Genomic DNA, 23,998 nt, shown 5'->3' with positions numbered 1-23,998 from the left:
TAAGGTCTCTAAAGAAAAATTGCTAACAATTGTCACCCCAATAAACTTTAATTAAAAATAAATAAAAGAGAAAAAAAAAGAAAAATTACAATTTGTCCAAAGTTTTGATATTTGTGATATCTGATAACAGAACAAGGACTACACCTCGATCCAGATGGGCTTCATGATATCCTAAGTTTCCCAAGGCCCAAAACTAAGCATCAACTGTGAGGCTTTATGGGCTGGTTGGCTACTGCCAAAATTATATCCCAAATCGCTCTCTTATGGCAAAACCGCTACATGTCTTACTAAAGAATGACAGTCCTGATCCAATTTCATGGGAAGAACAGGATGACACAGCTTTTAAAGCCTGAAAAGAGAGTTTAATAAACCCACTTACTCTTGGGCATCCTAACTATGTATCAGATTCTCCTTTTCCTTTTGTGCACAAAAAGGAAGGGGTGCTCACTCAAAAACATGAGGATCAATATAGACCCCCTAGGATACTATCAGCAAGTGGACCCTGTGGCTCTGTGATACCCCCCTTGTGTAGAACCATTGCTGCTACTGCCCTGTTCATTAAGGCCACAGAGGAAACGATCCCCTCTAACCATCTTTGTACCTCATGCAGTAGAAGCTCTCTTGAATTCTCATCACACCCAGCATTTTTCAGAGTTACTCAACTTACTTTCCTGAAATCATTTTGTTGACTGCTTCCCATATAACTCTTTAACATTATAATAACCTTAATCCAGCTACTCTTCTCCCTTCTGAAAGTGATGAAGCCCTTCATGACTGCTGGTGGACACTGACAGATCACCTCTTGACTCCTCATGAGGATTTGCGGAGACTCCTTTAGGTAAAGCTGATTTCTCATGGTTTACAGATGGTTCAGACCTAATAAACAAAAACAGTTAAGTTCTGTGCTGGATAAACTTTTGTAACCCCTTTTGAAGTTGTCGAGGCATCATCTTTGCCTTTAGATACTTCAGCACAGCAGGCTGAAATGTATGCCCTCACTAGAGCTTGCTTTTTAGCAAAGGGTAAAACTGTCAACATTACACTGACAGCAGATATGCCTTTGGAGTAGTTTATGACTTTGGGCTTTGGAATGTTATGGAAACAATGTGGTTACCTTACCTCCAATAAGGATAAAATTAAAAATAGTCCATATGTTTAGGAATTATTGGATGCTATACTTTTACCTGATGCTTTAGCTATTATTATTTTTTATTAGTTTCGGGTATACAAAACAATGTAATAGTTAGACATTTACACCACTCACAATGTGATAACCCCCTCCCCCAATCTACTACCCTTCTCACATCGTATATAGCTGTTACAATTCCATTGACTCTATTCCCTATACTGTACTCCACACCCCAGCTTCAGGTATATAGCACAGTAGTCAGGCATCTACACCATCCACGAAGTGGTCTCACTATTATTAAGAGTCCAGGAATTCTCAACTTGACTAGCTGGAAGCTAAAGGAAATCACCTGGCTGACATTTCTGCTAAGAATGCTACCCTTAAAGGCATCAGCAGCAGTCAAATCTCTGTCATGGTCCAAAGAGATGTTTCCCCAGTTGATAACTTAGAAAAACTGGCCAGAGAAGCCCAAAAATTGGCTTTGGAAAAAGAAAAACAAGATCGGAAATCCAACAATTGCTGGTTTGATAAGAAGAGAAAGCTCTAGTTTGGACCGAATAACAACCCAGTCTTATCAGACTCTAAAATTTCCACTCTTGACTACTGTACATGCACTAAACCATTGGTCTGCTGACAGTATGATAGCATTCATTAATCAGTGTTTTTGGGGGGATATTAACAAGGCTGCAAAACGTGCCTACCTTAAGTCCCATCTGTCCAAAGTACAACCCAGAGAAGCCTGTTCACACTCCCTCCTGGACATTTTAAGTTGCCAAATGAACCATGTGAGGTTTGACAAGTAGATTTCATACAGCTTCCCCTGTCTCATGGATATAAATATGTTTTAGTCATGATATGTATTTTCTCACTGAACTGAAGCTTTCCTTTATAGAAAAGCTAATGTGTCTGCAGTGGCTAAAGTCCTGTTAGAGAAGATTATTCCTACTTGGGGAACTCCTCTTGAACTCCACAGTGATCGAGGACCCCATTTCACTGGTCAGGTGCTGAAGCAAGTCTGTGCTGTTTGGCCAGTCCTACATTTCCACTGTGCTCACCATCCTCAATCTTCAGGTTTAGTTGAATGCACTAATGGTATTAAGATTCAATTGGCAAAATTTGTAGAAATTCTTCAAATACCTTGGCTAAAAGCTTTGCCATTTGTCCTTGCAAAGCTCAGATCTACCCCTGTTGGGACACATAAGCTTTCACCTTTCGAGATAACTACAGGATGCCCTATGCATTTGGTCCCTGCCTCTCTTGATCCACAGTTGGTGAAAGGAGACATACTTCAATATTGTAAAAACTTAATCGTGTTTATTGAAAATAATCATGCTTTCATAGAACAATTTTTTCACAGTGCACTCCCGGGTAATGAAAAACTCAAAATCTATACTATACAACCTGGAGATTTTGTTTATAAAAAACACCTCAAAAAAGATTCCCTCCAGCCTTGCTAGAAGGGCCCTTACCAGGTACTGTTGAATAACCCCTCTGCTACTAATCTCCAAGGAGTAGACTCTTGGATACATATGTCATAGCTAAAGAAAGCACCAAACCCTGACTGGAACTGGACACAGTCTGATGACCTGAAACTAAAGCTGTCAAAAATTAAAGCAGGTGACTTCTGAAGGTAACAAAATACCAACATCACTGAATCAGGCCTGTACAATTCTTTTCTATCAATTCTTATTTCATTTTTCTCTTTTCATTAGAAGGAATGTGTCTTTGTTTACATTTCCTAAGCTATTGTGAAAGGGGAACTTTTCTGGTTATTGAATCTATCATGAAGAACTTTGATCAAACTAAGATAATAATGGTCTGTGTTATATTATCCACAGGTTTGAGCTACTAGTTTAAATTCATTATATAGACTAGATCATTCTAATTGTTTTGAATTCTTCATTACTAAGTTCTGAATCTGTTGCCTGTTAACCCTGGACACAAGCTGTTCCCAGTCTATGCACTTTCCCTCTGATGTGAGATGATAGCCAGAAGAAGTCCTTCCTGACATCGAGGAACAAAAAGGCTGCTGAAGTTGGAAAACCTGACTGTTGATCAGCGATGCTTTCAGAGAAAGATCTCGATCAAAAGCGGGGAATGATAAAAATGAACTGGAACTTTAAGCAGACGTAGTCAGTTGGGAGGGTTTATGGGAGGAGCTAGGGTTTACGGAGTTCCACGTAACGTGCACCACGAGACCCTGCAGGGGGAGCACTACCTGCACACCAAAGCTCTGCGGCGCTAACGCCCCCTTACTTCTACAAACACCCCTTCATCTGGGCAGGGCAGAGTATGCGCGTGGCTTGCCATATCAGCATGTACTAGGTTGCAACCCTTTCTTTTTCCTAATAAGTCTTTTTTGGTGGTGAAACACCTGGTCAATACTATTTTTCAGTTGACACTAATAACAATCCTCACGGCAGTCAGGAACCTGGGGGGTCCCAAGAGGTTACACGGCTCATCTGGGTCACACAAACGCGGATCCCTGCCTGGAATCCAATAGGACCCAGTAGCACCCATTGGGTGCAGATCTTCCTCTGGATGGTGTTAAAACGCCGGTCCTGATTCAGAGAGTCTGCCTGTCCAACCAGCCCAGAGGATGTTGGTGCAGTCACGGTCCAGATGGCGCTGGGAGCATCGAGGCTCGGTCATCTCCTATGTTGCCCAGAAGTCTGGAGGAGTGCATGAACTGTCCGTGCAGCTTGCTCTATCCAGGCCCTGAGCATTTACATTGAAGAAGTCCCCAAATCCTCACCACAACCCTATCAAGTGGGAAACAAGCATAAGAGTCTGTCTCATACCTAAGGCCACCCAAGTGTTAACAGTCAGAGCCGGATTTGAACAAACTCCTGCCATTTGGCTCCAAAGCTTCACTCCTAACCTCAGGGCTGGCATGTAAACAGGCACTCTGCCAGGGCACTAGAACCTCTGGGCCACATACTGTTCTTTCTTCTCCTTCACCAGCTTTGAGCCAAAAATGGGCTGTGATCCATCAATCAGCAAACACTGCTCATCTCGCCGTTTCAGGTGTAGAAATCACCAGAGGCATCATGTGCCCTGACCACGGTCATTCTCTGAAACTGCAGTCTGCACCCTCTTTCCTGCCCACTGCCCAGAGTGGGGGAAGGAGGGATGTCCACTTACAACAAATAGCAGGCAGAGAGTCCCCTGCAGGGGCCCTTCAGGACCTCAGAATGCTGTAGGCATGGGCCTGCGAAGTATGGTTTGGAGAAGGAAATCCAAGTGATTCTTCTTTTGAAAATCCCTGCTAATTTTTTTTAATGCAATGTCTCTTCTATATGTGTTTCAAGAGTAGAAGATATCAGCGGTTTTGTTCATAGGTCTCATTTCTCTGCCTCTTCTCCTTGCAAAGAATCGTACTTTGGAAACTTTAATAAAGGAAGTGGTTGACTTTGTAGCCGACAGATGTGGAGGTGAAGAACTTCTGGTCAAAATGATTCAGCAAGAAACCACCACCCCTGCCCAGCCGCAAGGCAGGCAGCCCCCACCCTAGCCCCACACTCCCCAGCACCAACCCAGTGGCCCACAGCAGGCACTGCCTTCCGCCCAGCTATGCAGCCCGCCAAGGCGCTGCTTGCCTTCTACGGCCTCATCTTGAGCACCACGGAGAGCCCTTCTGCAGGTAAGAGGAGGGTCTCCCCTCTGCTCTGCCGCTCCAAGGTACGGTACCGAGATGCCCAACTGAGGCCTGGTATGCCCTGAGCTCCTTCAGGAGGCAGGTTCCTGTCTGCGCTGGCCCCAGTGGACAGCCAGTGCCCCAGTGCTGGTTGCAGCTGCCTTCACGGGGTTCAGGGATGGGAATCTGAGGGCTACCTGAGGATGAGGGAGGTGACTTCTGTTCCTTGCCTCTCCCGAGATCCAGCGTGGTAGCCTCAGGACCTTCTGCCAAAGACTGACTCCCCATGACCCCTCTGTGGGGACTGATCACAGGGATGCACATGGTTAGGTGGTTTCTATCTAATGGCTCATCTGTCCTGCCTGCTGGCTGCTGTCCTGTAACTTGGCTCAAGGGACTCTGATGATCAGACACCATCATCCTTCCTGCCAGGCCAGGGCTGGGAGGAAGGGGAGGACGGGAGATGTGGCCTTTGCACTGCCGCACAGCTAGGGTAGGTGACTTGCCCAAGTCAAGCAGCCAGTGAGCGCCTGGCCCCTGCTCCTCCTTCATCCCCGCCACACACACACACACACACACACACACACACACACACACACACTCTAGTGGAGCTGGAGGTGCCCTCCCAGCACCAGAATCATAGGCCTTGAATGCTGGTTGAAACATGGAGGGCCGCCACCCCACCTCTTTTGACCAACAAGGAAGCAAGCTGGTGTTGGAGGGCTGAAACAATCTGGTGTCCTCCATTGGAAAAAAAAATTTCAAGATGCAGAGTGAATAGCCCTCACAGGCTCAGACACAGCTTGCAGCAGTTCCCAGGGTCCCTCCCTAGGATTTAGGGACAGTGTGGACCCTCCCTTGCTGCAGGTGGTCTGGGTGTGACAGGTCCTCCCAGCCCTTACTACTGGTAACCGAGGACTTATGTCCACTTGCAGGTAGAAGGAGTGATAGCTGCTGGACCCCAGGCCCCTGTTCAGGTGGCCTCAAAATGAGATGATGAGTCACTGCCACTTGGAGTTGGGGGGGGGGGGGGTGAGTGTGACATGGTGGCTAAGTGCAGCTTCCCAGAAGAGCTAACAGGTTGAGAAAGAAGGCCTTTTCAATTTTCAACTGCAGACAAAAGGGCTGAGGAAACTGATGAAGCAATTCCCTAAGTTCTGAAGGGCTCAGCAGAAGAAACTACTGGGGGTTCTGCATTTAGGTCGGTGCAATTTAGCTTCTGGGTGTGGTGAGAAGCCAGATGCTAAGATGGCTCACCCTCAGAGTCCCTGAAACCTCCCCCCAACCCCTCCGCCACGGGAAGAGTCCGGAATCTGTTTTCAAGAGGCAAGGGAGAGGCTGTGGGAGTCATGGGACAGGGGGTGGATAGAACCAGGTATGGGGTTGATTTCCAGTCTCTGCTCCACCACCAGAGGGGCCTCCTCACCGGGGCTGTCATCTGTCAAATGAAGAAGCACCACCAGAAAGGATCGAAGCTGGAGTAGGATGGGGTGGGGTGGTATAGTATGGGGGCTGCCAGCACTGCACATACTCAGGAACAGGGCTAGGGCTGGTGTCTGCCAGCATCTCTGGCCTAGTGAGTGTCTCTGAGACTACCGCAGTCAAGCCTCACAAGGCCCAAGGGGGATGGGTTATTTACCCATTTCATGGGTCAAGAGACTGACACTTAGGGAAGCTCTAGGCCCCACAGCTAGTAGGTTCAGGGAGTCTCTGTGCCCCAAGGCCCTTAGCATGTGCATGTGGACTCTGGACCCTCTATTGGTGGCAGAGAGCAGATCTGACAGGATTGCCCAGGCCTGATGAGAAGGGCTTTCACGGGGAGAGGCCTTCTCTACTTCCATATGGGGCAGGCATAGCTGTGGACAGGGCAGTAACTTGGAGAGGGCTCTGTCCAGTATGAAACATAAGCAGAGGGGCAGCAATCAGATCAGTGAAAAGGCACTAATAGTCAGCTAAGGATTCCTCACGAAATGCTGATACTACTATCCCTGTTTTGTTAGGGGAGGAAGCTGAAGAAAGTAGAAAGAATTTAGGAAACAATTGCCAGTAGTATGAATAATTAAATCTCAGTACAACTGAGAGGGCAGGCACCACTTCTACCTGCAAGTGGACATAAGTCCTCGGTTACCAGTAGTAAGGGCTGGGAGCACCTGTCACACCCAGAGACCACCTGCAGCAGGGGAGGGTCTACGTAGTCCCTGCATCTTGGGGAGGGGCCTTGGGAACTCCTACAGGCTGTGTATGAGTCTATGGGGGCTATTAACCCACTCTCTGCATCTTGAGATTTTTTTTTCTACTGGAGGACACCAATTTGCCCTCAGACACCCCCACTGTAGCCATATTGAATATTTGATATAATACTTGATAATAGTGACATTATTGCATGCCATTTATTGATAAGAGCTTTATCTGTTACATCTTGTATATTCTTACCACTGCCTTCTGAGGTCGATGCCAATATCACTCCCATTTTGTGGATGAGGACATAAAGGGTCAGAGAGGTTAAGCAGCTTGCCCAAAACGACACAGCCAGTGAGAGGCAGAGCTGGGATTCAAACTACGGGAATGTCCCCACGGCTTAAGGCCAGGACTAACCAGCATCCTGTTTGTGCCAGAAGAACACATGCATCCTCAAAAAGATGGACCTATTCATTACTCAGAGCCCCCAGAACATAGCTGGGGGGGGAGGGGTATGGAATTAATGTCAACCACCCCGACCAACTGAACTTTGGTGTCGTATGAGAGGAGCAGAGGGGCGCAGGGCTCAGAATGACATCTCCAGATAGGCAGAAAGTGGACTGACAGGCACCACCCACCACTCCAGTCCTTAGGCCCAGCCTACCAGACTGTGAGCTCCAGGAGCAGGGGCCCTATGGGGGCCACCTCCCCAAAGGTCCCAGCACCCTGCCCTCAACAAGGGCTCCATGATACTGGCAGGGAAAGCCCAAGCAGCCACCTAGAGGAAAACACCCCCAGGTGATATAGGTAGGTCACCAGCATGGACTGCCAGTGTTTGGCTCTTGGGGACCCTGGGCTTCTCTTCTTAGGGATAGTTTCACACACTGGGGTTTCCTCCACCTCCCAGGCTGCACCTAGAACACTCCTGAAAGAGGAAGATGATTGGGAACCCCAACCTCCCTGAGCACCCCCTTTCCCTCCACAAGTAGGACAGCACACAGGATGGAGCAGGACAGGTCCAAGGGGACAGGAGCTCTCTCCAAAGGGTCTGGTCCTCCATAAGGCTTCAGGATGTGGACACGTGGTCAATGTCCCAGGTTCTGGTTCCCCCTACTGGACATGCATCCAGCGTATATTAAATTTTTCGGAAAAGTAAATTGAGGGATGTTTATCAAAAACATTTGCTACTGGATCATTTTACTAACTATTCTTTGTCAGGAAGTCTTTGTCCCACATATCTTATAGGGCATTTGCATGTATGTTCATGGTAATTTGAGGGCAGATTATAGCCTCTTTAATCTACCTAGAAACAGTTAACTATTGCTACAACTAATAATCAGGTTATTTACAGTGTCCCCAGGCTGGTGTCGCCTGCTCACCTGAGGATTTGACTGAAACTTAGCTATTTTCCCTAAGAGTCAACACACACTAGCAGGCCTATAAATGAAGTCTTCAGCTCAGAAAAGACAGGGCAGTGCCCACACGGATGTCCTGCAGAGCCTGGCATGCTGAAAGCAAATTCAGGATCAGTGTCACAGTTCTGAAGAAGGGGGTATGGAGATGCAACAGGAACAGGAACAGGATGGTGGAGCAGGAATCGTTTGTGATTTGTATAGAAAAATTACATTTTTAAGTGAGACAAATCAAAATGTTTCCTTGAAGCTTTGCTTCCCATTTTGATCACCAGGAAGAGAAGACGCTTAGACATCTTTGATACATGGAAGATTGTGACTAGAGGGGACTGTACAAACAGGATGGCCCAGGGATGCACTGGTGCAAGCCAGCACAGCCCCTAGTTGTCCTGGTTCCTGCAGCAAGTCTGAGCTGTTCAGGGGCAGGTGTGGAGGGTCTACACCTCAGCACCCCTGTGGCTGACTCCTACATACATGTTGAGTCTCAGTGCCAGCTCTCTAGGGCCTGTTGTCTGAGGACATGATCTGCACTTGCCCAGGCAGGAGTCCACACCCTCAGGCAAAAATCTGGCCGGCATCCTGATGTCCTAAGGGCTGGAACTCAGCTGTCCTCCTCCAAGTCTTTCAGCACTTTGCATCTACAAACTGTGCTTGTCCCCTGTTATTGTTACAATTGTAAGTCCGGGGGGTGGGGTGAAAGGGGAAAAGGGGCACCTCTGTCACAAGCACATCATACCCTGCTCAGCACCTAGCCCAGCCCCGAGGTCATTTTGATCTTCCCTCCCTGGCCCTTTGGCCCCTTCAGGGAAGGGACCCTGATGGGGCGGGCCTTGATCCTCCCTCAGTTGTACCTCCCTGCACCCCAAAATCTCCTGCCATCTGAGGTTATTTTCAAGACCAGCCAAAGAGCAATTTCTTTCCTACGAGCAGTAAGGGGGTCCTTTGTGAAGTTCTGCTCCAGAGCTGGTCTGGCAGAGCCAGAGTGGGGAGCGAATCCCCACATTTTCTCTCCTTTCTGGGTACATCACCCGCACTTCCCACCTGACTGTGGATAGGGCTGTGTGAGGCTCAGTTCCCGAGGATCAGGCCCTAGGCCTTCATGTGTTCTCTGTGCTGTCCTGGGAGGCAGTGGGTGGGGGTGCAGGTGTGAGGGTGGTGGCAGGGGGCAAAGGAGCAAGCGAGGGAGTCGCCCCTCATTTGGAGGCACTTCACTTCTTTCCAACTATGCGTGGCCTGTCCCCACCCCATCATGGGCCCTTTGCAGAAGACTTTTTTGTTTCTTCTCACCAATCTGCTCCTCCCGTTTGTCCTTTCAGTGCACATCACCCAGGCCATCATGGTGCCACCAGTCTGAGTCACAGACTTTCTTGGCCCCACACCTGCCTCCTGCTAAGTACTGTGGCTTCTGCCTCCACACTCAGCTCTCTCTCCTCCCCACCTAGGTCATTTCCACCACTTTCTCATTGGTCTCCTCCCTCCAGCTCCCTTCACTCAGCGCTCTATGTGCAGGTTACAGTCACCTTCTTGGAATCTGCCCAGCCCAGGTCTGCATACCTCCTCCCTTCCTGTGCTGTGGACTTCCCAGTCTCAAAGTCATCTTGGCATCGCTGCCAAAAAATACTTCTCGAATGAGAAAGTGAACGTGGTCTTTAGAATTAGTCAAATCTGGGTTTAAACCTGCCCTGCACTCTTCTGAGGCCTCAGTTTCTTTACCTATAGAGTGGGGATGCAAACACTGCCACTGCAGAGGTGTGAGGAAAAGGAACTGAAGGCTTCTCCTGCTCCCCCAGACTTCAGCTCCCCAGCACAAACCCCAAGTCCCCTTCCAGAGGATAATGGTAAGGAGGGACTGGCTCTCGGATTGGGGTCCAGGGACCTCACCATATGCTCAGCACCCGCTTGGTTGTGTGTTTTCTTCCCTGAAGGGGAGTCCCCTCTTTGGGATGTTTTACTTCATGATCAGTCCTTCTTGTTAATTTCTATTGAATCATCCTAAAAATAGGTTTGACTTCTCAACTTTTTAAAAAATTAAAAATGGAGCTTTTATTGTTTGGACCCGTGTCAACTTAAAGCCTGTAGTTTAGGAAATATGTAGTTCAATAAAATAAACCAACTTCAATATTTTTCATAACATTTTTGTAACTTTATCAAAATCACTTAGGAACTAACATCACATTCATCTGAGGTTCAGCCACACCTAGTTTCATTTCATTGTTTTAATTCTGCTAAATTCAAGCAAAATTAAATGTAATACATTTTATTTAAAAACAGTTAACAGTGGTTACCTTGAAGATGTTGATAATGATTTCTAATATTTTTGTTAAACTATTCTATATTTTTCAAATTTTCTACCAAAAATAGGTAAGCTTATAATCAGAAAAGGCAATAAATGTAATTTTTACAAAGCAATAAATATATTAATCCACAGTGGAGGATGGGAGACCTTGTAATAACTGGAGACTCGATCCTGTCCATTGAGGGGCTTCTTTCTTTCTCTGCTGTGTAGACTACAGTGATGAGCAGAAACCAAGCTGTTTTTCAAAACAGTTTATTGTTAAAACTGAAATCCACACCTATCTTCCTACGGTCAGTAAACACAGGTATCCCAGGGGGAGCCCTGTCCCCAGTGTTAGCATCAGTGTGCACAGGTGCCAGGAGACCTCCCAGCACCGTCTGAATCAGAGCCACGTGGGAAGCCGGGAAATGAAGGTTTCAGGGCCTGACGCAGCCTGATCAACCCAGCTCTTGGCACTCAGGGGACAGAAGCAGTTTTTGTTGCTTCCATCTTCAGACACGTCAACTGAAGGCCTCAGGCCAGCTTTTGTGGGATGTCATTTGAGACCTGGATTATTACAAAGGAGAACCTCAAAGGGCGCTGGCAGGGGACAAAGCTCTGGGAAAAACTTGGACCAGCAGTTGGTCATTACCTTCTGTTGGGAAGGGCCAGGTCTTTTGAGCTGCTAAAGCATAGAGAGCCCTGCAGAGGAATCATGAGCTTAGTCTTGATGTTTTGCCTTTGGAATCAGGGAACCAGGGAAGACATATTGGCCAGGCAGTCCTGGTCGGCCAGGCAGTGTGGGTCCCCCCAGATAGCAGGATGCCCCCCAGGGTCATAGAACTTCTCACCTTCTCTGTCCATTCCCAGCCTCCTTCCACTGTACATCCCACAGGGGAGAGGAGACCCTGCAGGCAGGCTACACGACACCAGCCAGACAGACAGCCCACCATCCTAGTTCTCATACTCAGTGGGGGTCTCATGTACACACCATGCAGTTAGGCATCCTGGTTCCAGGTAGGGCTTCATGCAGACCTTACTTGGCAACAGAAATGGCCTCCTCTGAGACCCTTCACTTCAAGCTAATTAGATTACTGACACCCTGGCAAGCCCTCCTCACTGAGCTGAGCTTCCGTCCCCCTCTTCTTACCCTCTGCTATGACCAGTGTAGCCCAGGCCAGTCCCCTGGGAAATGTCCCAGCATGCTTGACTGACCCCAGCCTGGGACCATCAGCACAGTCTGTTTCAGAGACCCTGAACCCAGCTATAAAGCCTTTCCCCTCTTTTCCCCTCCCCCTCCCACAAGGGCTCTGTCCCCTGGGCTCTTGGGCACAGCCTTAGTGGCAGGCCATAGTAAGCACAGAGCCACACAGGTCCCCATTCTGCTGGCTGCAAATCCTTGAGCAGTTCAGGTTTCCAGTTTTCAGCCTCGTCATCCCATTGGCCCTTTCTAATCCTACCTCTAGTACAAGGTAAAAGGTACTTCTCTCAGCCCCCTTCCATCAGTGCCCACGAGTGGGAGACTCCTTGTCCCCAGTGGGACATCCAATCCAGTCCCGGGAGTAATGCTTCTATTAAAACTCCTAAGCTCTGTTGAATTCATGCTGCTGTTTTCCTCCCTAAATTTTGATTTCTTCACAACCCAGGGAACCACCTTGACTCCCCCAAAAGTCTGTTTCCCATGCCACCATTATCTTCTCTAAGATAATGCAGCAAGAATCTCTAAGCCGGAAGCTTGTCTGATTAGCGCTGCTGCTGCCCACACACCCCAAGTCTCCACTTCCTGTTGCTCGGGCACTTCTGCTACATGCTAAACCTACCTCCCTCTGCAAGGATGCAACGTCCCTGTCTGCACCGGCCCAGATGGCAGCCACAACCATGTTCAGCTATAGAGCAACTGACACCAGCCATCCCGCTGAGGAGCTGAACATGCCATTTAATTAACAAAATAAAGTTGCTGACCGGGCCAGTAACAGCCTTGTGGAATTATGCCTGGCATGCTAGCATTTCATGAAAATCTGGGGGAAAGTCTTAGTAACGAGGAGCAGTTCACAGACCTAGAAACCCTCTGCCCCATCCTCCCTACCCTCAATTTGTTTAGATTTTTTTCCCCAAACTTTTAACTTTTTGTTATTTTGATACATGTAGTCTATGACCTTTGTAGTAAAATTGACAAACAAATTCATCCATGAGCCATCAACCAGAAAAGGCCACCATTCTTTTGTTGCTATAAAGAGCCTGTGGGGTTTTGACATTCCTATTAGGTTGTTGCGGTTTAAAAGGTTAAAAATAATTGCAAAAACCGCAATTATGTTTGCACCAATATAATATTTTCTTTATAGTAAAATCCAAAGTAACCTGAATTAGTACACACCCACACCTGAGCAGCCTTGCCTTTCAGCATCTCTCCCCATGCCCTCCTAACTTTGGCCTTGTGGTCCCGACCCCTGGGACACCTCTGCCTCATGGCCCACAGCTGGCTGTCAGACTCTCCGTACCCACAAACAGATCCCTGCACAGCTCCTGCCTTTCCTCACTCACTGCTCTGATATTTTTCTTGCCTGTTTACTGATGGAATGTGAGTTCCAGAAAACAAGCTTCTGAATCCCCTGCAACTACAGGATGAGGGCTCACCCCATGGGGAACTGGATAAAGGAGTAAAAAGTGAGGTCCTTCTTCAGAGAGGTCTTGGGTCCATCTGAGCTCTGCTACTGTGGGAGCTGGGAGCAGAGGACGTGGAGAACAGAGGAGGGGTATCGGGGTCCCTGGTTCTGTCTGGCTGTCAGAGGCAGGGAGTATGTGATGGTCGGGGAGAAGCCCCTCATGTTGCTTCCCCCATCCAAATATGGGTCTCCTCAGGACAAAAGGTGCATGAAATGGTAAAAGAAATCCTTCCCTCCCTCCCTACAGCAGCTATGTGGAATAAAGCCTTCCAGGCCTGGCCCTGCCCTCAGACTTGTACCCAAAACAGTGCACAAGGAGGCAGCACATGAGGGGTACCAGGTGCTATGGTGCTGCCTGGCGAGTGTGGGCACCTGGTAGTGGGGCCTGGAAGCTGGGTGGGTTCTAACGAAAGTCCCTGAGGCAGAGGACAGCAGCAGCGTCCTTACAATTGAGAAGGTAGGACTGGCCTTTGGGCACTTTCTCACGGTCCACTTGTTGGGGACAAGCTGAGAGGTTGGGCCATATGGCAGCCTGGAAATCCAGCTGGAGCAACTTCTCCTAACACCCTGAGGCTGCATCTTGTCCAGAGGCTCCGCCACCTTCAGACGTGTTCCGGTTTTCTTTAACACACGTAATAAACTAGGGAAATAATCCTGGGTTCTGAAGGAGGCTGTGTGGGCCGGGACAGGGGACAAGGACTGTGTCTTATCCATCATTGTATCACCTACCTCACCTGGTCCTCAGCCTTCAGTAAGAGACAACCATGGGGATACACAAGAAATGCACTGTGGGGCAAGGGCTAGACAGGCTGGGGAGGGTGGACAGGTGAGAGAAGGGCAGATGGGCAAAGAACTGGACAGGCTGGGGGCCACACTGGGAGCAGAGAGAAGTGAGAACCAAGGTATGAGGTGTGACACCTTGGACCGAGGGCTCCACTAATAGCAATGTTCTTTTCTGGTTCTGTGTTTTGCTCTTTCAGATTTTTGTTCCCAGATCTTGAACTCATGTGTAAAGCCAGGATTTCCCAAAACAATCAAGACCAATGACCCAGGAGTCCTCAAAGCGGCCAGACACAGTGTTGAAAGGTTCAACAACTGCACGAATGACACCTTCTTGTTCAAGGAATCCCACATCAGCAGAGCTCTGGTCCAGGTAAGGGTTTGGGCTCCTGTCCCATGAGGAGCCCAACCATCTAATGCCCTGACCATCTAGAACACAGACCAAGCCATGTGGCTGACAGCAATAGCTCCAGATAGCCCACGAGCAACCCAAATCAATGTCACCAGAGTTGAGCAAAAAGTCCTAGAGACATCTCTTACTGAAACCAGCTTCTCCTGGGCAGAGCCACCAGGAGTAGCACCAGGGGCAGAACAGGGACCAGAGGTGGGCATGCAGAAGGCTGCCAGTGGGGAGAAACTAGAAGCTAGGCCATAGGAACCAAACTGATGCAGGTGCTGCCCTCTCAGAGGGGCCTACTACACCGCCTGCCAGAGATGCCCCCACCCAGGATCCCACCCCTATCTACCCCCTCACCACAATGCAGCCCCAAGGGACCTCTTGACATTCCCCACCTGGGCCTTATTCTTTCACATCAGAGCTTAGCCCAAGATATACCTCGTTCCCTACACATAAACCCCACCTCCTCTAACCTTACCCCCATGTCACACGCTATGAAGTCGTCACACAGATGGCTCAGTGTTCCCTCTCCTAGAGGGAACCCTACAGGGCAAAGTAGGCCTTGCTCATCTGTGTACTGAGAACAAAAGGTCAGCCTGGGATAAGGGATGCAGAACAGAGATGAAGCACAATCAAGAGATAGCTGCCCGGCAGTCATTGCCTTTGCTAAAACCGAGGATATCATACAGCCAAACGCAAATTCATGGATGTGGGAAGCTGACTTTGGCCAAAATCCACACACTCCTATGAATGAGTAGTGGTGAGGGAAGGAGGCAAGATGCAGACAGTCTTTACACACTATTAGTGGTCGGTTGTCTTTGGGTCACAGGATTATAGCTGATTTTTATTATCTTCTTTATTCTTTTTGGTAACTGCAAACCTTTTATGAGTAGTGTGTTTCTATCATTAGAAAAGCATCTTGTAGAAGACAGTCTGGTGTGGGAAAGGCTTTACAGTAGCACCTCATTTTTCGAACGTCTCCGTTGACGAACATTTTGGTTTATGAACGCCATAAACCCGGAAGTAAATGCTTCAGTTTTCGGACACGACTCAGAAGTCGAACATGTCACACAGCTTCCGCTGAGTGCAAGATCCTGAGGCCGAGCTGTCGGCTGTTTTCGAACGTTTCAGAACTTGAACGGTCTTCCGGAACGGATTATGTTCAAAAACTAAAGTGCCACTGTATAAGGTTTACCATGTAAATAGCCAAATGTCATCACTCCAAGCATAGAATCCCAGGGACCAGGTGAGGCTGTGGCCTCCTGCAGGAAAGCTGCAAGTGTGAGATGCCCTGTGCCCAGTGCCCAAGGGCCTTTGAGGGTGGGAATTATACCTCAGTGAAGTTGGGGGCTTTATTTCACTTGATATTTGGTGGGGCTATGACTGAAAATTGAGGACTTCTTTCTCCGAGTCCTCTGAGACCACAAATGAAAGGAATGAACCAGGTTGCTGCCATATCCAAGTAGAGGAGGGCTATTCTGAAACTGAAAAAAAAAAACACAAAAAACCCACACCATTGACAGTAATGGTAAGGGGAGCTAGCAAACACCCTGCTTGTACTCATCACATGTAAAGGCCACACAGGGCAGGCACCAGTGGGTGGTTAGGGCATGGGGTTGAGGGTGGGGGGTAGGACTTCACCTTTAGCCAGGGGCCAGGGGCCAGAGCAACCCCAGGGCAATCCTAGTGTGCTGCCCTCCTGATGGAAAGTTCTAGGCAGGAAGGAGATATCCTAAGACAGGACACAGAGCCTGTATCTCGCCCCCCAGGACCAAGAGCTAGGTCCCTGAGCAGGAATGAGAAGATGAGTGGATAAAGGAGGGGTCTGGGGTCCAGCCACAGGCTTCCTTCCCACAGGATATGCTGCACTGGGGGCACAAGGCAAAGAGGAAAGTGCTGTCTGGAAGGCCTGGGAGCCTTGTAAAAGACAGGCCTTGCACTTGCACTGGAAGCAGGGGAAGGTTCTGGTAAGTTCCACATGCCCTCTCCCCCACTCACTCCTTTTCCAGGGGGCATGGACCAATCCCATCAGGGCATCTTTATCACCTGTCTTCATGCCACCTCCTGCTGGCAGAAGAGCTGCCGTCCCTTCTGACCTGAACCAAGTAACCCAGACCCTGCCCTCTGTTCTCTTTAGATAGTGAAAGGCCTGAAATACATGCTTGATGTGGAAATTGGCAGAACTACTTGCAAGAAAATCAATCACCCCAGTCTGGACAACTGTGACTTCCAAACCAACCACACCTTAAAGCAGGTAAAACAAAGGGGTCTCACCTTCTAAGGAAAATGCACACACGTGCGCGCACACACACACACACACAGGCACAGCCCACAGACAGCAGCACTGGGAACTCTGCAGAGCTTCGGGTGGGTGGCCTCGGTGGGGCAGGTGGCCTCTGTAACAGGCAGCGTAATTCTCAAGGTACTCTTCTTTGTTTCAGACTCTCAGTTGCTACTCTGAAATCTGGGTCATCCCCTGGCTCCAGAGGTTCAAGGTAACTGTTCTCCATTGTCACTGACTTTGGCCTCTCAGCAATACTACAGCTGCTGTCACTTCTGAAATAGTATCTCCCAGTGAGCAGAATGGAAGTGCCCATGGGTTCATTATAGAGTAGCTGGGATGGAAGCTACTAGATTAAATACATTGAATTATCTTCTAAACTTAATTTTCCTGATACTGTGCACCTGGACACAGGGTCTGAACATACGGGACTGAGTCCTCCAATGAGAATGTTTTGGGTTGTCGACCTCTGAGGGAGCCCCTCCCACCCAGTTACCCAGTGGTCCCCGCCTGATTATCCCATGGTCCCAGGTCCCTGATGAAAGCCCAGAGATCCATCCTTTTGTCTGAATAGTTACAGCACTGAGCAGAGGGACTAAGTCTACTATTGAGTATCTTCACCTTTTGTGGTTGAATAAACATGAATAAAGAATTGACCTCAAAGTAATGGGTGTTGCTTTACCTGTTAAAGGGAGTCAGGAAGGTGAGGTGAGATTGTGAGGGGTCCCCCTCACTGAGTGGTCTGACCAGTCTAAGTTACCGCCATAAAGCACCCCGATACTTTTCCAGCCATTAACTTCTGGCTCCAACATACCAAAGCAACCAGAAACAGGCCAGCCTCTGTCCACATCATGAACTGGCAGGGGAGGTGATGCCCCACAGAGGATGCTCACCCTCCAGCTGTGCTTTCTTCTGATTGTGGGCTGTCCACCTAAGTCTCTCTATTGCCTTTGATGCTCAGCATATGCACAGCTGTGCTTAGACAGGTGAGGTGGGATGGAGTGCTGGGACCACACCCTACAGCCCCACCCAGGAGAGGGAGCACCCCCCACAAACCTACCCAGGAGAGGGAAGACAAGATCAGGGGTGGATATGCTGCACTGGGGGCACAAGGGAAAGAGGAAAGTGCTGTGGTCTGGAAGGCCTGGGGGCCTTGTAAAAGACAGGCCTTGCACTTGCACTGGAAGCAGTGGACGGCTGGAACACAGAGCACAAGCCAAGGAGTTGCCAAAAGTTGGAGAATCCTGGGGCTTCACTTAGAGATGATCCCCAGACATCCTGTGCAGTAAGCCTTATGAAAACGCAGCGGCCCCTCACTGGACGTCTTCCTCTCCAGGCCCTCTTCAAACTATGCATTAATACAAAATATGTTGCTGCCTTTAAAAAATATGGACTTGATGATTCATAGGAGAGAAAATCTGCATTAAGTATGGCAATTTAGTGTGCTGTCATAAACTTGATCAATGTGAATAACCAAATGACGCTTCTTTCAGTGATGAGAGTAACTATAATTCCAAGTCCTCCTTTTTTTTTCTGCCTTGATTCACCTCCTTCTGGTCATTTAATTCAGGGTGAGTGGTGGCAACTATGCCATAAGACATTTAATCTATCGTATGATTCCGAAGGCCCCTGCAGGCAATCCTTTCATGAAGATAAAGCTCACCCAGTGCTGTTCAGCCCATACATTGACAAGATGTCAAGAACATCGCACCAGGAGTGTGAGCCAGATGGGATGCGGACACAGCTCCAGGGGGCCTTTGTGATTTATATAAGACGATGCAGCAAATGAAATGACCCCAAACTCTGAGCTCCCAGTCTTCATTTACATTTAAATGCGGAACACAGCACATCTAGTCCAGGCCTGTCCTGAAAATTACTTAGGCCTCCAGATGCCACCCCTCACTGACCTTACATACAGCATCAGAAATGAGAATGCACAGGCAGCTCTAGGGAACAGTGGCTTCACAGCACCCCTGTGGGATCCGCGTTTGAACTCCCTGCCATTTGCCCAGCCAGGAGGCCTTGACTAACCTTCCCTCCTAGGAGGGAGGAAACCTCAAATTCCAATCTCAAAACTCTCAGATTTAAACACTAACCTATACCCACAATTTTCAAAACATCATTTGGGACAAGGTATTCATCCCCTGCTATAAAGTAAACAAAGAGAAGTCTTAGAATTAAGGCAAACCAGCCACCACAGAAGCCAGCTGGCTGTGTGTCCCCAACCTCAGGCTTCTGTAAACCTTCCCTCCATAGGAGCCTCAGGCCCTGAATTCCAGGTGGAAGGGAGTTTTACTTTATAATATACGCACCTTCTATTACCCCGAATCCCAAATTGTTTTATATATTATACCTCACAGGAGTACATGCTTATCTTTAAATAACTCTTAAACCTGCCATGCTGACACCAGAAGCAAAAGGACTCGGTAGCAAGCCAGTGTGAGGCTACCTTGATTTTTGGAAGCCAGCAGCTGGCACACCTTTGACCATTGCAGTCTCGCATCTACCAACCAAAACACTGTAAACACGTTGCTCTAACTGCCTGGAGAGTAGGCCCTGCAGACACTGGGAGCACTTGACTGTGCCAGATCCATTCGCTTTTTTCCTAACTCTGACCGCTGTAAGAGATTGTTCTCTCCAGAGTCATACTGAAGCCCTACCTGAGAAGGAACTGCCAGAGAGCCCTGAGATGGATTCAGACAGATGGAGACGGTGCACCTTACCACAGCCGCTGGATGTCAACCAGTGATAACCTGAAGTCCTATATTGCCAACCCAATTCTATGTTTTTGAAAACTCATCAGCTTTACTGTGACTCAGAAGGAAGCCGTACCATCATCTAATGTTACTGTGACTGAGAAAATATAAAGTTTAGTACCCATGATTCTAAAACATACCAGCACTATGACCAAAAAGAAACACTTTCTCAAACTTGAACAAACCACCCCAACGATCAAAATTCTAACGGATGCCCCTGTCCTGAAAGTTATAGAGCTTTCCCCTGGCAAAACCCCTCTACATCACACCAGCTGCACAGACTCTCAGGGATTTAGCTATACTGCCCCCTGCTCCAGATGTCCACCCAGCCTAGCCCCTCTTGAGGTAGCTGATGGGCCCAGGCTGTGATGAATGCCCAACCACTGCCCACGGGGACCACCTGTGAAACTTTAAACCACACTGATGCCCAGGCTGCCCCACAGACCTGGGCATCCAAAAGAACTCTGATGTGCACATCTGACCCTCAGACTGGGTGGTGGCCACCACAGAGCTTGCAATACCATCATACCTCCTCCGTGTCTCCCAGCTTCCCCAGCAGATTCCACAGTCGCAGCACAGATCCTGGCTCAGCTGTATGCTGGCTGTGACTCTGGGCAACTCATTTCTCCACCAGCCTCCGTTCCTATCTGCAAACGAGGCCATTATCTGCTTGCATCATTAAAAGGTCAGAGTACAGGAAAAAACTGTAGGCCACTCTGCAAGTATATATTGATAAAAATCTCAAAAGGGACCTCTGTCCTAAAAAGGCAATAACTGAATTCTGAGAGTTTTTATAATAGATAATAAAGAAGCACACAGTGAATGAACCATTTGATTTAATTTTAAGACCATGATATCAATTCACATTAGAACAAATCTGTTTTGTTCACAACAAAAGCACATCATATTTAAACCTAATAAGGCTGTATTTTGCACCTCACCATAGCAAATTACCAAATAAAAAACAGGAAATGACACTTTGGGACAGAAAACCAACATCTGAGTCAAATCAAGACTCCTTTGCTGAAAACTATGAAAAGCAATTTATCAGCTTCTTTGTAACAGTAAAAATTAAGCACTAAAAGCAAAACCCTCTGTTCTCAATCAAGAAGTTGACTTATTTAGGCATAGCACATTTAAATTAGTTTTTGTGGCGGAATGATTGGGTTTTACCCTATTATTCTTGTATGGGTTAGTATCAACTAGACTGAAGCCAGTCTTTGACTCCGTCCTACTGTTGCTGCACATCAAGCCAGCCTGAGGAGAGTGACACAAGATGAGCTGACCATTCCCAACTTTCTTCCCCTAAAATGAGGCCAGACCAGAGCATGGGGTTGGGGGCCGACTGTTCAGAAAAGCAGTGAAGGGAATGAACGCCAGCCAATGAGACAGGACCCAAAGGTTCAGATTGTACCACAGCTCTCAATCCTCTTTGAATTTTAGTATCATTACCTATTTAGAATATTGTCTTTGTCAAGTTCTTAAAAACTATACCAGAGGCAGAAATTGTTCACCTAGGACAGAAAAAGAACAGATATTAACCCCATTTTGTAGGTTGGAAAGCAGGAAAGCAGTGTATTATCAATTTGCCCAAGAATGAATCAACACTGGGAGGCACGAGGAGAGGCAATGACCTGAGGCCAGATGATGCCTTGTGAGAGGTCTTGAGAAAACTGGATGAACTGTTTGTCCCTAAAACAAGATCCTAGCCAAAACAATTCTCATATCAACACTGGCTGGAATCAAATTTCAGTCACTGTTAAAATAATTGTATTTAAAGTAAAGAAGAAACTCCTAGGCAGCACAATCAAAAAAAGTTAATCAGCATAAAAGTTCATTTAATTATCATTATTACATGGATCTCCCTGACAAAATTATGACCAGTGTATAGACATACAGCAATTTTGGACTTGTGGCACTTGAGCAAATATGACATTAACACGTGCACTATTCATCTCTGTGAGTCTAGAGGTGAGAAACAAAGATGTGTAAACAGGACTGCCCTAAATTCACCCAGTTGCTGGGTCATTCAATTTGTGTGGTAGGTTGTTCACAGAGAGAAACCCAGTGAGTCCTCTCTGAATTGTTGGAATCAACATGCTTTTCCTATGCACTTCCTCAGGTCCTTGCCTTTACATGGTTGACAAAATTCAGGAGCCTTAAAAAACCCCTGGTACAAGCTGGAGTAGGACGGAGGGTAGGAGCGATGGGAGGTAAAGCACAGAGACAAAGGGCCTGCACAACTCTAGAGAATGCAGTGCTAATATCTGTGCTTGCACAGCTGCACCTGCTGGCATCTGTGCACTTTTGCATTGCACAATCCTTGCCCTTCCTGTGCCCCTCCCAAGACAGGCATTACCGTGTTTTATAATAAAGACACTGAGGCTGGCAGGACAGAGCCAGTAGCTAAACCAAGATCCCTGGACAGGGATCTACTGCTCCATCCACCAAACCCTGAGGCCTGCTGAAAGTATATGATGTCGCCTAAGTCCTAGAAAATTACTGTACTTAGAATTTTTTAAGAGAAAATGGCCTTACATGGACTTATCTTCCCAATGGCAGATGTTAAGATGGTTCCCTCTAAATGCAAAGTCAAACCCAAGTGAGGGCTGTCCCACACGGGCCTGCATGCCTGCAGGGTCATACCACATTTCCAAGGGTCAGCAGTGCAGGTGAGAAGGGCTGTGTCCACGGTGTCTCCTAGATCAGGTATGGTGCTCAAGTGTGGCAACTCCTGGTACAGGCATGATTAGGGCTGCGACTGGGGCTGCTAAACAGACTGAAGGCTGAGTCTACAGAGGAAGGGGGCCCTGAAGGAGCCCAGGTATAGATGCCCGTCGTGCTCATGCGCTTCGCTGATGTAGGTGACCACCTGCCCATTGGGATCGTGCAGGCTTCTCCGGAAGGCCCCACTGTCGCTGAGTTCTAGGACGAGGCTATATCGTGGCATAAACTTCATCACTGTCTCCTGACTAAACAGCTGGAAGGGAAGCACAGTGAGAGGAAAATTTACCATTTGACTAAGCGAATGATGTGAGCAGATCCGACCTGTTAAAAGCAAGACAACAGGTCCACAATGGAGTCACTGATGGTAAGCCCCACGTCACCAAACCAAGATTTAACTCAGTTACAGTTTCGGCTCTCCCAGAAATGGAATCTTAAGCCAGTCAATCAGGAATTGCCTGATCAGCACTAGTTAGGCCATCTGCCTCACAGATACCTGCTGTTCCCTAAAGGAAAGTGACCTTGCAATAATCAAACTTTCTGTCTAGTAGGACCTTCCTTGTTCCCACTCCCTTCTGCCTGTAAAAGTCTCATTTTAGCGAACACACAATGTGATATATACAGATGATGTATTACAGAATTGTACACCTGAAATCTATGTAACTTTCTAACAATTGTCACCCCAATAAACTTTAATTAAAAAAAAGCCGTGAAAACAAGAAAGGAACAAGACAAACAAATGAAGAAACAAAAACTCAGAGACACAGACAATAGTTTAGTGGTTACCAGAGGGTAAGGGGGGTGGGGGGGTGGGAGATGAGGGTAAAATGGATCAAATACATGGTGATAGAAGGAGAACTGACTCTGGGTGATGAACACACAATGTGATATATATAGATGATGTAATACAGAATTGTACACCTGAAATCTATGTAACTTTACTAACAATTGTCACCCCAATAAACTTTAATTTTTTTTTTAAAGTTATTTTGTATAGCTCCTTGGATCTCCTTTCTATTCGTTAGACTGGATGTTGCTCAGTTCATGAATCAATGAATAAAGCCAATAAGCTCTTTAAAATTTACTCAGTTGAATATTACTTTTTAATAGACCCCACAGCCCCTCACCATCTAGTAAGGGCCCGACTCCACCAGTAACAGGGCAGAGCCAGGTTAAACCAGCTCCCCACTCCCAGCACAGAGCCTGTCCCACAGCAGGTCTCCCTGGCTCCTGCCCCCACCCCCTGTGCAGATCAGGCCAAGGAGCTTCCTGTCACTTACATGGAAAAGGCAAGGCTAACCCAGCACAAGGACTGTGGCTGTCCAACAGCCCTCATGCAATGTTCATCACACCTGCAATGTAGGTGCTTCTCTGAACACAGAGAAGCACAAATCACATCTGAGAAAGACACAACATGAGGCCAAGGCCTAGAGCAATGTGAACCCCAGAATGCCAGATTAAAACCAGCATAACCTAACCAGAATAAACACCAAGTCTTCTGACAAGGTTTAAGATATCTCAAATGTGCAAGGTACAAATGATAGAGATCTAAGAGTGGTTCATGTTAAAGCAAAAATATCTAGGGGCCGGCCCGGTGGCTCAGGCGGTTAGAACTCCGTGCTCCTAACTCCAAAGGCTGCCGGTTCAATTCCCACATGGGCCAGTGGGCTCTCAACCACAAGGTTGCCAGTTCAATTCCTTGAGTCCCGCAAGGGATGGTGGGCTGTGCCCCCTGCAACTAAGATTGAACACGGCACCTTGAGCTG

At 47.8% G+C, this 23,998-nt stretch overlaps 2 protein-coding genes across 5 annotated transcripts in view; one reads left to right on the top strand and one right to left on the bottom strand.

Annotated features, from left to right (window-relative positions):
* The first annotated feature begins 4,327 nt into the window (after positions 1 to 4,327).
* On the top strand, positions 4,328 to 17,408 carry CST7 (cystatin F). The gene is made up of 4 exons (XM_019716787.2): positions 4,328 to 4,772; positions 14,275 to 14,447; positions 16,609 to 16,725; positions 16,913 to 17,408. The coding sequence occupies exons 1-4, from the start codon at positions 4,703 to 4,705 to the stop codon at positions 16,988 to 16,990; spliced, it is 438 nt and encodes a 145-aa protein (XP_019572346.1). The 5' UTR covers positions 4,328 to 4,702; the 3' UTR covers positions 16,991 to 17,408.
* A 2,919-nt stretch (positions 17,409 to 20,327) lies between these two features.
* APMAP (adipocyte plasma membrane associated protein) overlaps positions 20,328 to 23,998 on the bottom strand; it is a 39,515-nt gene continuing 35,844 nt past the window's right edge. For all 4 annotated transcript variants that reach the window (XM_019716782.2, XM_019716783.2, XM_019716784.2 and 1 more), the window contains one exon: positions 20,328 to 22,488. In XM_019716782.2, the coding sequence (XP_019572341.1) occupies positions 22,279 to 22,488 (210 nt within the window). In that variant the 3' untranslated portion in view covers positions 20,328 to 22,278. The remainder of the gene's footprint in view (positions 22,489 to 23,998) is intronic.

Source organism: Rhinolophus sinicus, linkage group LG13 (genome assembly GCF_036562045.2).
Source record: "Rhinolophus sinicus isolate RSC01 linkage group LG13, ASM3656204v1, whole genome shotgun sequence".
Classification (NCBI taxonomy): domain Eukaryota; kingdom Metazoa; phylum Chordata; class Mammalia; order Chiroptera; family Rhinolophidae; genus Rhinolophus; species Rhinolophus sinicus.
Note: the sequence above shows the minus strand (reverse complement) of the source record. Positions and strands in the feature narration are given on the sequence as shown.

What these genes read in the sequence shown, in the direction of transcription:
- CST7 (XM_019716787.2), top strand. Translation starts at nt 4,703, where the DNA reads ATGCAGCCCGCCAAGGCGCTGCTTGCCTTCTACGGCCTCATCTTGAGC. An exon ending in TCAGCAGAGCTCTGGTCCAG is followed by an intron (nt 14,448 to 16,608) that starts GTAAGGGTTTGG and finishes TGTTCTCTTTAG; the next exon opens with ATAGTGAAAGGCCTGAAATA. An exon ending in CCAACCACACCTTAAAGCAG is followed by an intron (nt 16,726 to 16,912) that starts GTAAAACAAAGG and finishes TCTTTGTTTCAG; the next exon opens with ACTCTCAGTTGCTACTCTGA.